General features: G+C 35.0%; 1 protein-coding gene across 2 annotated transcripts in view; it reads left to right on the forward strand.

Moving 5' to 3' along the window:
• UBA6 (ubiquitin like modifier activating enzyme 6) overlaps positions 1–16,115 on the forward strand; it is an 84,779-nt gene that overhangs the window by 14,917 nt on the left and 53,747 nt on the right. For both annotated transcript variants that reach the window (XM_026003535.2, XM_026003536.2), the window contains exons 3-4: positions 9,595–9,689; positions 10,404–10,432. In XM_026003535.2, the coding sequence (XP_025859320.1) occupies positions 9,595–9,689; positions 10,404–10,432 (124 nt within the window). The remainder of the gene's footprint in view (positions 1–9,594; positions 9,690–10,403; positions 10,433–16,115) is intronic.

Raw genomic sequence — 16,115 nt, forward strand, 5'->3', positions numbered from 1 at the left:
ATACCTCCAGTTTTGTTTTTTGTTTTTCAGGATTACTTTGACTGTTGGAGTCTTTGGTGGTTCCATATACATTTTAGGATTGTTTATTGTAGTTCTGTGAAAAATGTGGTTGGTATTTTGATAGCTAATTAAATCTGTAGATTGCTTTGGTAGTGTAGACATTTTAATAATATTTATTCTTTCAATCCATGAGCATGGAATGTCTTTGCTTAATTTCAGTTTCTTTAGTGTTTTATACTTGTCAGAGTACAGGTGTCTTGCCCTTTTGGGTAAGTTTATTCCTAGGTTTTTATTATTCTTGGTGCAGAAGACAATGGGATTGTTTTTCTTAATTTCTCTTTTAGTTGCTTCATTGTTGGTATATAGAAATGCAAGTTGAGATCATCAATTTTTGAGACCTTTATTCTTTAGTAATATGTCCATTTCATGCTAAAAATATCCCTCTAAGCACTGTATATGTATCTAATGGATATGTCTTCATTTGCACTCAGTTCAGAAAACTAACTTTTTAAATTTATTTTTAGAAGTGTATTATCTGGATTCTAAATATTGAGACATTTTTCAGAGATCTATTAATCTCAGTCGCTTTTTTAAAGATTTATTCATTTATTCATTCATTCATTCATAAGAGACGCACAGAGGGAGGCAGAGACATAGGGAGAGGGAGAAGCAGGCTCCCCACATGGAGCCTGATGCAGGACTCAATCCCAGGATACCGGGACCATGACCTATGCCAAAGGCAGACACTCAACCACTGAGCCACCCAGGTGCCCCTCTATGGTTAATCTCTATTTCAATTCCATTGGTATCAGTGGATAAGCTTTGTATAATTTCGTATTTTTTTAGTGTTTTGCTACAGAATATGATCTATCTTATTGTTCTATGTGCATTTGAAGAGAATGTGTATTCTGTTGTTTGTTAGATTGTCCTGTCAATGTCAATTAAGTCAGATTGATAGTTTTTCAAGTATTCTATATCATAACTGATTTTCTGTCTAGTCTTTATTACCAGTTATTGAGAAAGTAGTGTTGTCTGTCATTTTTGTTTGAACATTTCTCATTTCAGTTCTATCAGTTTTTGCTTTGTGTAGTTTGAACATCTGTTATTATGCGTAAACTTTTATAACTTATATCCTCTTAATGTATTGACTCTTTTATCATTTTGAAATGGCTGTCTTTATCCTGGTAGTTTTCTTTGTTCAGAAATCTATTTGTCTAATATTAATAGAGCCATTCCAGTTTTCTCCTGATTATTGGTAGCATGATCTTCTTTTTATACTCATTTACTCTTATTTGTGTATTTAAATTTGGCTCTTTATAAATAGAATATAGTAGGATTTTTCTTTTTATTCAGTCTACCAATCTTGTCTTTTAAGACACGATTGTCTTTTAAGACATTGGGGTCTTTAGACCATTTACATTTAATGTGAAACACTGATATCATTTTGCTTTCTCATTGATCTCTTACTGATTTTCCAATTTTTCCTATTTTTTTGAATAGTTGAACATTTATTATTATATTTCATCTCTTTGTTGGCATAATACTATACTTTTGCCTTGTTTAATGATTATGGTATGTACCATATATCTTTAATATATTATAGTGTATGGTCAAATAATACTCTATCACTTCCTGTGTGGTATGGGATGTTAAAAGAGTATACTTCCATTTCTCTTATCCCAGGATTTGACCTATTGTTTTCTTACATTTTACTTTTACATGTGTTAGACATTTACAGTGCATTATCGTTTTGGGCTTAAACAGTCAACTGTCTTTAAAAGAGAATTTATAAATAGTAGAACAGTGTTTTTGTATTTATTCATATATTTGTCATTCCTGGTATTCTCTGTTCCTTGTGTAAGTTAAGATTTCCAACTGGTATCATTTCCCATCTGCCTGAGGATTTAGTGTACATTATTTATTGTAAAGGTCTGTCAGCAATGAATTCTTTCAGCTTTTGATTGTCTAGAAAAGTCTTTACTTACTTTTATAAAATTGAGTATAGAATTCCAGATTGACAGTTTTTTCCTTTGAGTGCTTTTAAAATGTTGGGCCGCTGTTTTTGATCTGTAGTGCTTCTTGAGAGAAAGTTAACTGTCATTCTTATCTTTCCTCTGTAAATAATGTGTCCTATTTTCCCTGATTACTTTTAATAGTTTCTCTTCATCCTGGTGTAACAAGTATGATATACCTTGGTGTAGTTTCCCTCATATTTTTTATTCTTGGATTTGTTCACATTGTTCTGTGAGTTGATTGATTGTATTCCTGGAAAAATTTTAGCTCTTAGATCTTTAAATATATTTTTATCTCTCTTCCTCTCCGATCTTTTCCAGGAACTCTAATTTCACATATATTAGGCCTAGTGAAGTTGTTCCACAACTCATTTGTCCTCTGGGTTTTTTGAATTTTTATTCAGTCTGTGTTTCATGTAAAATTTCTGCTGTATCTTCAAGCTCACTTCTGCAGAGTTGAATCTGTTGTTAATTCCATCCAATATATTTCTTCATCATAGATAATAGGATTTTCATCTCTAGAAGTTTGCTGCTCATGCTTTCTTCTTTCTCCTTGAGCATATATGGATTATATTTATAATTATTTTTATAATTATTTCAATATATTTTTCTATAAAGTCTATCATCTATGTCATTCCTAAGTCTGTTCTGTTGTCAGTTTTTCTGTTCATTATGAATTGTATTTCTCTACTTTGCGTAGCTGGTTATTTTTTAATGTATGCCAGACATTGTGAATTTTACCTTTTTTGGGTGCTACATTATTTTGAATTCCTTTAAATATTATTGAGCTTTGTTAAGAGATAGTTAAATTACTTGAAAACAATTTTATTTTTTCAAAGCTTGGTTTTAAGCTTTGCAGGTGAGATTAGAGGAGACTTAAATCTGAGGCTAATTTTCCCCCACTATTGTTATAATATCCTTCTGAGTATTCATTCTGTCCAAATTTTCCGCTTGGCTGACGAGGAGCACAAACTACTTCTGGCCCTGTTTCAACAACCATCATTGTTTCACCATCCCCTCTCAGGTGGTTCTTTCCCCAGCTCGAGGTTGCTTCTTTTTTTTTTTTTTTTTTTTTTTTAAGATTTTATTTATTTATTCATGAGAGAGACAGAGAGAGAGAGAGAGAGAGAGAGAGAGGCAGGCAGAGACACAGGCAGAGGGAGAAGGAGGCTCCATGCAGGGAGCCTGACATGGGACTCGATCCTGGGTCTCCAGGATCATACCCTGGGCTGACGGTGGTGCTAAACCGCTGAGCTACCTGGGCTGCCCTCAAGGTTGCTTCTTCATATGCATTTGCTGATCTTATCCAGCTTATATACTCAAGAAAGAAAACCCTTTACAAATCTCTGGTGTTCTCTCTGTGCATCTGCTTTCATATTTTAGCCTTCGTGAATTCACAGCCCTGTCTTTTCAATTCATGGAGACCACCAGGTTCTGTTTGAGTTCCCCTTCCTGATTTGCAGCCTGGAGACTCTTCAGGCAATAGCTAGGACATTCATAAAGTTCACCTCATTTGTTTTTCTTCTCTGAAATTGCTGTCCTCAGATGCCTGTTCTCAAGTGTCTGAAATCTGTTGTTTATTTATATTGTCCAGTTTTCACTTGTTTAAGGCAGGTGGAAGATAAATCTGATCCTATAACTTTTCGTGGCCAGAAGTGAAAATATTAATGTATTTATTTTTTGTTTTTAAAGAAGAGTTATTAAATCTTTAGAAGTTTTTTTTTTTTTAAGATTTTATTTATTTATTCATGAGAGACACACAGAGAGAGAGAGAGAGAGAGGCAGAGACACAGGCAGAGGGAGAAGCAGGCTCCATGCAGAGAGCCCGATTTGGGACTCGATCCCGGAACTCCAGGATCACGCCCTGAGCCGAAGGCAGGTGCTAAACTGCTGAGCCACCCAGGGATCCCCTATTAATGTATTTATTATGTATCTCTTATATGCCATTCTTTTTCATGCTTTTATTTTCCTTTTTTTCCTGTTACAGAATACTTTTCCTTTTTTGATTATTTTTTAACTCCTATTAAGTCTTCAAAATCCAACTTGGATGAAGCTCATTTGTGAAGCTTTCCATGACCTCCGCTGATAGAGATAATTACTCCCTCTTCTTATATCAGATTCCGTTAGTTTCTGATACTTCTGTGTATTGTCCTTAATAAAGAATTATTTGATTATTTATCGTTTTCTCTCAGTAACATGTCCCAGGCATTCTGCTAAGTATTTAATATATTTTGCAGACTTAATATATTAAGTCTTACTTAATTTAATCCTCATAGTACCCATATGAGTTTGTTATTATGATCCCCACACAGTGCCAGTGTCTGGTTTGAGAGAGAGATTTCAATAAATTTATGAATGCATGATGAAGATAATTGAAATGCATCCAGAAGAAGGTGATTGGAGTGTTGAGGGGGATTCAAAATGATGTCATGCTTGGAATAATTTAAAGAACTGGCTATGTTTAACCTGGAGAAAGAAGACTCTGGAACCTGAATACCATCTTCAAATGTTTGGAGAGCTGACACATCCAAGAGGAATTAGACAAGTTCCCTATGGCCCCAAGGAAGTAAAATTAGGACTAGTAGGTGAAAACTGTGAGGAGATATCATACCTTCATGAAGGGAGAATCTTTAATGAATAGGGCTCTCTAAAAATAGATAGCCTGGGTAATTTATTTCTACTGGATACTTTCACTGATATTTTGAATATCCACTCAGTAGAGTAAGCTGTAATGTAACAATGCTGGACTTGAGGTTATACTCTAGGCTCTTTAAATTCCATCTCTACTACTTACTAACAATATGAACGTCGTAAGATTTTTAGCATCCAATTCAGAGTTCCTGATTTTGTCTGGCACAATGTAGGTACTTAATTAGTACCCTTACCCTTGGTGGCCAAACATTGAAAAGGTAGTTAGGAAACTGCTGAGAATCTGTCTGAGACTTTCTAATTCTTTGGAAAACTTTGGTTCATATGTCTTTTGTTTTATCCTTTTGTCTGTAAGTTCTTTGTCATTTATAACCAAATTTGTGTCATAGCTATTCCTTATTTACATAAATAATCTTCAAAATAATTCATGAGAACAAGTCTGAGATGAAAACATTTTTTTAACATAATTCCTGTGACTCTGAACATAGAAAAAAGTATTTAAGTCCTCTTCTTCTAAGTGAGCATAAACGTGTTGTTTTTGTTCTTATATGCCAGTTCATTTCCTTAATTTGGCAAGTTGTTTTTGTGTGTCTGTAACATGCCAGGACCTGTCAATCGCTGAGAATACAATAGTAAATAAAGCAAAGGTTGCCTTAAGGAATCTATAATCTCCTAGGAAAAATAGAGAAATAGTGAAAATATATTGTGATAAATGTTGTAATACATTGTAGGATATTATGGATGCACATAAAAGATGATCCAGCACTATCTTGAGGAAGTCTAGGGATGTTGGGAGACACATCATGGGGGAAAATAATGTATAAGCCAAAACTGGAGGATGAGTAGAAGTTTTTCAGGCAGATAATATTGAGGAAGAGAAATACTCCAGAAAAATGTCTAATGGCCAAAGACAACATACCACATTTGGAGAAGTGAAAACCTTAAGTATACCTAGAATATGGAGTTTGATAGAGGAGTGACAAAAGATGAGACTAGAGAGAGCCAAGCAGAGACTAGATTATGAACAGCCTTGTGACTTATATTAGAATCTAGACTTTATCATGAGGGAAATAGGAAATCATTGGAGTTTTTAAAGCAGGAGAATGACTTGACCAAATTTGTATTGCAGAAAGATTATTCATGTTAGGAGGAAATTAATAGGGTATATATAAAACTGAAAAGCCAAGAAATAAAAGTATAAACATTATTGAGAAAAAAGGGGTAAATATTCAAAGAAACAACTAAAAGAATTGAGAATGATTGCCTTTGATGTATAGGAATCTGGGTAGGGAAGAGTTAGATTAGGGAACTGATTTTTTGTTTGTTTTATTCCTCCAGTAAACCTTATTAGAATGATTTGACTTTCTTAATTTACATGCAGTGTACCATAGTGATTAAGAGTATGGATGCTAAGGCCAACCGCCTGACTTGAATCTTATCTCCATTATTTATAAATTACTTAATTTCTCTGTGCTTAAGGTTTCTTTTCTGTAAAAATGGACTATTAATAGTACTTATAGAATTTTGTAAGATTTAAATCAGTTAATACAAGTAAAACATTAAAACAATGTGTAGTGTATAATAGACACTCGGTGTTAGCACTTCTACATGTCAGTACTTTTAAGGTACAATATACAAGAATAGAAAAATTTACTATTACATTGGTGGAGGAGTTTAAATGTTGCTTTTACTAATCAAGAGAAGCAGCAGACAAAAAAATCAAAATGGGTATAGTATTCATCAATATGGTTATTAAAATTAATATAATGCACATATAAAGAATATTGTATCTAACCAACTGTTGAGTACACATTCTATTTAAGAGTACATGGAACATTTGCAAAACTGACTAAAAGCATTCTCAAATATTAAAAAATGAAATAATATAGATTGTGATGTCTATTCACAATACACGTAGGCTAGAAGTTAACACAAAAGATAACTAAAATATTCCCCCATGAAGTTAGAAGTTTAAAAATACACTTCAGATTAACCCATAAGTCAAAAAGAATCATAATTAAAACTGGAAAATAATAAAGAAGTACTATGTATCAAAACTTGAGATGCAGGGATCCCTGGGTGGCACAGTGGTTTGGCGCCTGCCTTTGGCCCAGGGCGCCATCCTGGAGACCCGGGATCGAATCCCACGTCGGGCTCCTGGTGCATGGAGCCTGCTTCTCCCTCTGCCTGTGTCTCTGCCTCTCTCTCTCTCTCTCTGTGTGACTATCATAAATGGATAAAAAATTAAAAAAAAAATTAAAACTTGAGATGCTGTTTAAAATGAGTTCAAGTTTTACATAGTATTTTAGAAAAGAAAACCTGAAAACTAATGACTTTTTATTTCAGGAAATTAGGAAAAAATTGAAGACACCAGCCAAGGGCTAGCCCTGTAAGCAGGCTAATGACCAGACCTACTATGTTAACTTTTTCCTGTTAAGGATGTGAAACTACAGGGACTTCGATATACTGCAGGAGGACAGATATTGGTACACTTCAGAAAAACAGTTTGGCATTATTTAATAAAGTTATCCCTGTATTTCCTCTCCTAGATATATTATGCTATTATCTATCATCTGTCTGTCCATATATCTGTAGAAACTGCTATGTACACATTTGTATTATGAGACATATCTGAATACCCATAGTCTAACTATAAGAAACTGTCCAAAACTATCGAATAGGGACACCTGGCTGGCTCAGTGGTTGAGCGTCTGCCTTCAGCTCAGGGTATGATCCTGGGATCTGGGATCGAGTCCCATGTCAGACTCCTTCCGGAGAGCCTGCTTCTTCCTCTGCCTGTGTCTCTGCCTCTTTCTGTGTCTCTCATGAATAAATACATAAATCTTATAAATACATACATACTATAGAATAGCAGGGTGCCTGATTGGTTCAGTTTGGAAGAGCATGCTACTCTCAGGGCTTTGAGTTCAAGCCCCACATTTGGTATAGAGATTACTTAATTAATTTTCTTTAAAAAAGAGATTCATGCTGCAGACCTTTAGAATATATTATGATATGTTATGATAATAGAATAGTACAATACAATAGAATAAGACAACTGAAAATTAGTAAATAGCCACATACATTAATAATAAATAAATCTATAAATACAGCATCCTTCAAAAGAGGCATGACACAGAAGATGACATTCAAAATGATCCTATATATATATATATACATATATATTATATGTTCCTATATATATATATATGTATGTGTGTGTTATATATATATAGGTTCCAAAACAGAAATGGCTTTATATATATATGTGTATATATATATATATATATGGCTTTATATATATATAAATAAAGTTCCAAAACAGACAAAACTTAAATATATTGCTTAGGGGAACAGAAATAAGGGTGGCAAGACTATGTAATATACTATATATACCATAGTAGAAGTTCAGCAAATATTTGTTGAATAAATGAATAGTTTTGATCTCTGAAACAGAATTGGTAAGTACTGATTTAAAAAGAGAAGTCTAGGGGATCCTTGGGTGGCTCAGAGGTTTAGCGCCTGCCTTCATCCCAGGGCGTGATCCTGGAGTCCTGGGATCGGGTTCCACATCAGGCTCCTAGTGTGGGGCCTGCTTCTCCCTCTGCCTGTGTCTCTGCCTCTCTCTCTGTGTGTCTCTCATGAATAAATAAATAAAATCTTTTAAAAAATAAAAATAAATAAAAATAGAGAAGTCTAGCTTTTATTTTGTAAGAATGAGGAATGAAATAACAGTTTGTGTTTATAAATTGTCTTCTGACTAGGCGAGAAATGACTTTTCAGGCTTTTAAATTGAATATAAATAGCTGAAATATGGAAATAAGTATCTACATACTAAACAAACATGCATTAAATTAAACTAGCATGAACATTGCAAATTCCAAAAGAAATACTTCTAAACCAAGGAGTTCAGTTATTTATATTTAACCCATTTTCAAATGATTCTTGTAAGAATCTGTTGGAATGACCATTATCTTCAAAAATTTGGTACAGCATCAACTTTATCACTATTCTTTCAAATAAGCTTTCTGTTGCCTTTATTATTGTATCTGACTTTTTAAAATAGCCAATGTGTGTTTTTTGAAATTCTCATTCTGATGCTGCCTTGTGGCTATTAGGATGGATGGCTTAACAGGATCTTGTACATACTTTAACAGCATTTATATTTATTTTTTTTTTAATTTTTATTTATTTATGATAGTCACACAGAGAGAGAGAGAGGCAGAGACACAGGCAGAGGGAGAAGCAGGCTCCATGCACCGGGAGCCCGATGTGGGATTCGATCCTGGGTCTCCAGGATCGCGCCCTGGGCCAAAGGCAGGCGCCAAACCGCTGCACCACCCAGGGAACCCAGCATTTATATTTAAAGTAAGTTTTAGGGGCACCAGGCTGGCTCAGTTGATAAAGCATGCGACTTTTGATATTGAGGTTGGAAGTTTGAGTTCTACATTGGGCATAAATACTACTTATAAAAAGAAATAAAATAATGTTAGAAAACTGCTGTAAGTCATCTAAACTCCAAGAAGGGAACCATTTTTATTTTTTATTTTTTATTTTTTTTGTCTCAGAAATCCTGTTTATAAAGACTTAAAGGGGAGGTAGGAAACTCAAATGCCTATTATGGCCCCTGAGGTAATAAATGAAGGGAACAGAATGAGAATGTGGCAAGTCTAGAGCACATAGTCTTCCCTATCAAACAGGACAACTCCTACTCAACTCCATTTGCTGCCATGAGAGAAGGTGGTGCCAGATCTTCGGTTTTTTCCAACTATGTACTATATTTGGCAATTAATTTAGAAATGTTAGCCACTGTGCAAGTGATCCAAAACACATCTGTGGCAGGACCTAGTTGCTAGACTATTAATTCCCAAGCAACTTTAAGGGATGTGTAATTTTTGTGAAATAATTTATCTTTATTGTGTTTTACCTATAGTCGACAGAGGTACGTTCTTGGAGACACAGCAATGCAGAAGATGGCCAAGTCCCATGTTTTCTTAAGTGGTATGGGTGGTCTTGGTTTGGAAATTGGTAAGTAATATTTTTATTCATGATTTTATATGATACTTTGAGCAACATAAACTAAAGAATTTAATTTATTTTTCCATAAAGGAGATTAGATCCAAAATCTTTTTTTTTTAGATCCAAAATCTTGAGTGAAGATTCTGTTTTGGTTCTTCTGGCAACTTTTTTTTTTTTTTTTTTTTTAAGATTTTACTTGAGAGAGTGAGAGAACATGAGCAAGGGGGAGGGCAGAGTAAGAAGCAGACTTCACACTGAGCAGGGAACACGACCTCAGGCTCAACCCCTGGACCCTGGGATCATGACCTGAGTTAAAGGCAGACACTTAACCAACTGAGCCATCCAGCTGCCCCTTAATAACACTGTTTCATGATACTGTTATGTTCTTCCACAAGGAACCAGCAATGATTCTCTTGCTTCTTTTTATAATGTTAGTAACCATTAATGATCATTTCTGTATCTTTAATTCATATATGATAGAGCACACACACATATATTTATAACATGTCTGAGATAATATACTAAAACTTTAGTGTATTATACCTCAGTGTGGTACGATTATAGAATTTTTTTTTCCTTTTTGTTCATCTGTATTTTCTAAGGAACTTATATTTTTTAGGTAGTAAAAAAGTTAAATTATCCAGTCAGAGATGGGACCAAGCTCCATCAAGACTAATATACGTTCCTAATATTAAGCTATCTCTTTTTCTTTTTCCTTCATAGCAAAGAATCTTGTTCTTGCAGGAATTAAGGTAAGTGAGTAAATGTCCTTGGTTAAAATAATTGTTGTGATTTTTATTTTATTTATTTATTTTTGCTCATTAGTGGTAATATTGTTTACACTTTGGCCTACTTCTTGCTGCTTCTTCATTTACCAGCAAAATTGTTTTAGTGCTGTATTTTCCTCTTTTGACAATTTCAAAACTATATGACAATAAAATAGTTTTAACAAAACCCCATGTACCCATCATGCAGCAACAATTACCTGCTCATAGACAAATTTGTTCCATGTTATCTCTTTCCCATTTCCCACTGTTCCCCAACCATCAAATTATTTTGATATAAAACCCAGACATCCACATAGGGGAAGGTAAGGAAAAAAAGATGAAAAATGAGGAGGCGGCAAATAAGATGGCAACCATAACAGACAATGAACTCTAGGAAACAATTGACTTCACATTCCCACTTCAGTTCCTTGTTGACTCTTGGTTGGAGGTCACCCTCAGTTCCTTGAAATGTGACCCTTTCCATTGGACAGCTCACACTATGGCAGTTTGCTTCATCAAAGTAAGCTAGCAAGAAGACAAGAAAGAATGTTCTAGTAAAAACAAATCAGTCTTTTGTAACCTAATTTGGATATTCCATTATCTATGCTTATTTGCTAAAAGCAATTCAGTAGTTTATGAATGTAAGGAAAGGGAATTACACAAAGGCCTGAGTAACAGGACTTGGGAATCATTGGGGTTCTCTTACAGCCTAACTCAATCATCAAATATCTAGTTAGAATTCAGATTTTCTAATTTGTTTTGTTCTAATTAGGATTCAAGTCAAGTCCATACACTGAAATTGATTTCTTTTTATCTATAGATTTCCCTTCCCTGATTTTTTCCCATTACAATGTACTTGTAAATAAAACCAGATCATTTATCACATATACCTCTACTCTTGTATTTCCTGTAAACTGGTATTTCTATCCAGAGATTCAAAATCAGATTTGATTATTTTGGCACTCCTGTTTCACAGATAATTTTATGTTTTCTTGTTGGTAGGAGGTCTTAATCTGTTGCCCTTGTTTTTGTGGTTATTACTAGCTATTAATGATCATTGCCTAGATTCATTACTTCATTAGTGATAATGATATTCCAATTCTGTCATTTCTTTTTGATTTATTAGCTGGAACAGTATTTTAGACCATTTTCCATTCATCACATATTTGGTTTCACTGAAGTATAGTTTGTACATGTATAAAAGGCAGGATAAATACTTGAATTTTTTTTCACCCTTTGTTTACCAGGTTTCAGAATCAGTAGTTTCCTGTCATCCCCCAACAGTGACTAATGAACTTGTGTGGCATGTGTATATACGTGAACATCATGATAAACTACTTATGGATTTAAATATACATGATTTGTTTTGATCCAGTATAGTTGTAATTCTTAGTGATGCTTAAATTGTTTCATCTTTCCTTATTGGACTCTTCGAGTTCTTGAGTCCTTTTGATACAACCCTAGTAGTCTTTGTCACTGATGTCACTTAGTCTCTTCAGTGGACAGAGCTAGAAAATTCATGAATGAACACTGAAATTCCAGGTTTCAAGTTTAGGATGATAGCATGTCTACTTCTTTGATATCATGATTTGTATTTCTGTCTCTTCTCTTACTCTAAGAGTTTGAGTCTTAATGAGACAGACTTAATTATGTATTTGCTTGGGGATCCCTGGGTGGCACAGTGGTTTAGTGCCTGCCTTTGGCCCAGGGCGCGATCCTGGAGACCCAGGATCGAGTCCCACGTCGGGCTCCCGGTGCATGGGGCCTACTTCTCCCTCTGCCTGTGTCTCTGCCTCTCTCTCTCTCTCTCTGTGACTATCATAAATAAATAAAAATTAAAAAAAATTATGTATTTGCTTTATCCCATATTATATGATACCTACTTACAACATAATTTCAGCATACCAATTTCAATATTGTTAATATAATTATTGAAAATGCTCTATGATTTTCTTTTTTATACTTAGTCTCTCTCTATATATAGAGAGACTGTCTTTTTTCAGTGGATAGTCTTTCCTCCTTTATCGAATATTAGTTGACCATAAAGTTGAGGGTCCATTTCTGGGTTCTCTGTTCTGTTCCATTGATCTATGTGTCTGTTTTTGTGCCAGTACCACATATTGATGATCACAGTTTTGTACTAAGCTTGAAATCCGACATTGTGTTGCCACTGGCTTTGGTTTTCTTTTTTAATATTCCTCTGGCTATTCAGGGTCTTTTCTGATTCCACACAAATCTTAAGATGATTAGTTCCAACTCTGTGAAGAAAGTCCATGGTATTTTGATAGGGATTGCATTGAACGTGTAAATTGCCCTTGGCAGCATACACATTTTCACAATATTAATTCTTCCAATCCATGATCATGGAATATTTTTCCATCTCTTTGTGTCTTCCTCAATTTCTTTCAGAAGTATTCTGTAGTTTTTAGGGTACATATCCTTTACCTCTTTGGTTAGATTTATTCCTTAAGTATCTTATGGTTTAGGGTGCAATTGTAAATGTGATTGATTCCTTAATTTCTCTTTCTTCAGTCTCATTGTTAGTGTATAGAAATGCCACTGATTTCTGGGCATTGATTTTGTATCCTGCCACTCTGCCGAATTTCTGTATGAGTTGTAGCAATCTTGGGGTGGAGTCTTTTGTGTTTTCTATGTACAGTATCATGTCATCTGCGAAGAGGGAGAGTTTGACTTCTTCTTTGCCAGTTTGAATGCTTTTTGTTTCTTTTTGTTGCCTGATTGCTGAAGACTAAGACTTCTTGTACTATGTTGAATAGCAGTGGTGAGAGTGGACATCCCTGTCATGTTCCTGATCTTAGGGAAAAGGCTTCCAGTGTTTCCCCATTGAGAATGATATTTGCTGTGGGCTTTTTGTAGGCTTTTAAGACGCTGGGGAATGTTTCCTCTATCCCTACACTCTGAAGAGTTTTGATCAGTAATGGATGCTGTATTTTGTCAAATGCTTTCTCTGCATCTATTGAAAGGATCATACGGTTCTTGGGTTCTTGTTTTTCTCTTATTGATATGATCTGTCATGTTGATTGTTTTACGAGTGTTGAGCCAACCTTGCATCCCAGGGATAAATCCCGCTTGGTCATGGTGAATAATCTTCTAATGTGCTGTTGGATCCTACTGGCTAGTATCTTGTTGAGAGTTTTTGCATCCGTCTTCATCAGGGATGTTGGTCTATAATTCACCCTTTTGGTGGGGTCTTTGTCTGGTTTTGGAAACAAGGTAATGCTGGCCTCACAAAACAAGTTTGGAAGTATTCTCTCCCTTTCTGTCCTTCGGAAAAGCTTTAGTAGAATAGATATGGTTTCTTCTTTAAATGTTTGATAGAATTCCCCTGGGAAGCCAGCTGGCCCTGGACTTTTGTGTCTTGGGAGGTTTTTGATGCCTGCTTCGTTTTCCTCCCTGGTTATTGGCCTGTTCAGGGTTTTTATTTCTTCCTGTTACACGTTTGGTAATTTGTGGTTTTCCAGAAATGCATCCATTTCTTCTAGAGTGCCTAATTTGTCGGCATATAGCTGCTCATAATACGCTTTGTTGGTTTTTTTTTTATAATACGTTTTTAAAATCGTTTGTGTTTCCTTGGTTTTGGTTGTGATCTCTCCTTTTTCATTTGTGATTTTATTAATTAGAGTCTTTTCTCTTTTGTTTTTTTTTTTTTTTTTTTTTTTTTTTTTAAATTATTATTTATTTATTTATTTATTTATGATAGTCACAGAGAGAGAGAGAGAGAGAGGCAGAGACACAGGCGGAGGAAGAAGCAGGCTCCATGCACCGGGAGCCTGATGTGGGATTCGATCCGGGGTCTCCAGGATCGCGCCCTGGGCCAAAGGCAGGCGCCAAACCGCTGCGCCACCCAGGGATCCCTTCTCTTTTGTTTTTAATAAGGCTGGCTAATGGTTTATCTATCATATTCTTTCAAAGAACCAACTCCTGGTTTTGTTGATCTATTCTACAGTTCTTCTGGTCTCTGTTTCATTGAGCTCTGCTCAAATCTTTATTAACTCTTTTTCTGCTTGGTGTAGGTTTTACTTCCTGTTCTTTCTTCAGTTCCTTTAGGTGTGACGTTAGCTTATATGTTTGAGTTTTTCCTAGTTTTTTTTTTTAATTAATTTATTTATTTATGAGAGAGAGAGAGAGAGAGGCAGAGACAGAGACACAGGAGGAGGGAGAAGCAGGCTCCATGCTGGGAGCCCGACGCGGGTCTTGATCCCAGGACTCCAGGATCGCGCCCTGGGCCAAAGGCAGGCACTAAACCACTGAGCCACCCAGGGATCCCCTTTTTCTAGTTTTTTGAGGGAGGTTTGTATTGCAATATATTTCCCTCTTAGGACTGCTTTACTGTATCCCAAAGATATTGAATGATTGTATCTTGATTTTCATTAGTTTCCATGAATCTTTTTACTTCTTCTCTAATTTCCTGGTTGACCCATTCCTCTTTAGTAGCATGCTCTTTAATCTCCATGTTTTTAAGTTTCTTCTAAATTTCTTCTTGTGATTGAGTTCTAGTTTCAAAGCATTGTGGCCTGAAAATATGCAGGGGGCAATCCCAATCTTTTCGTATCGGTTGAGACCTGATTTGTGACCCAGTATGTGGTTTATTCTGGAGAAAGTTCCATGTGCACTTGAGAAGAATGGGTATTCAGTTGCATTTGGATGGAAAGTTCTGTATATATCTGTGAAATCTATTTGGTCCAGTGTATCATTTAAGGCCCTTGTTTCTTTTGTGATGTTCTGTTTAAAAGATTTGTCATTTGCTGAAAGTGCCATGTTGAAGTCTCCACTATTAGTGTATTATTATCTAAGTTAATCTCTCTACTTTGGTTATTAATTGATATACTTGACAGCTCCCGCGTATGGGTAGGTATATACATATTTATCCCCACATACCTTTCTTAGATAAAGTGCCATATTTGCCTCCATTTTCTCCTTATCAGTTAACAACATATCCTGGGATTACTTCATAATGTTAAATATATATATTTCATCCTTTTTTTGTCCTATGTAGGTATACATTGTATGGATATATTATATATATATTATTAGATCCAGTTCTTTATTGGTAGATATTTTTTGTTACCTTCTGTCTTTTTCTGTTACAAATAGCGCTAAGTTAATGCTCCTGTACATAAGTCTTTTTGTATCTTTCCCACTGTGTCTTTGTGATAAATTCTTATAAATGGGATTGCTGTGTCAAAGGATAAAAGGATACACGTTTTGCTAGAGATACCAAATTCCTTTCCACTAAGGTCATGCCAGTTTACATGCCTATCAATAATATAAGAGTAGCTGATTCACCTCACTCACCAATAGAGTGTATTGCCAAACTTTTGGATTTAAGCCATTCTGATGAATGAGAAAAGGTATTTCATTCTTGAACAGGATTGACGCTGCTTGAATACTTTAAAGTATTCAAGCCCTTTAAAGTATTCAGGCAGGTTCAAAAGAAGTAATGCATTTCTTTTTCAGTATACTGCATATTTTTCATATACCTTGCTCCTTTCTCTGTTACAAGTTAAAAATGTTCTTTCCAGTTATTTGATTATCTTTCTTACTTTGAGCATGGAACATTTGAAAATAATTGTTCACGTGAATTCTTTGGATTTTTGTATTTTGATTAGTATAACATACTACTTTCCTAAATTAAAATTCTCTTATG

Source organism: Vulpes vulpes, chromosome 2, assembly GCF_048418805.1.
Source record: "Vulpes vulpes isolate BD-2025 chromosome 2, VulVul3, whole genome shotgun sequence".
NCBI lineage: Eukaryota > Metazoa > Chordata > Mammalia > Carnivora > Canidae > Vulpes > Vulpes vulpes.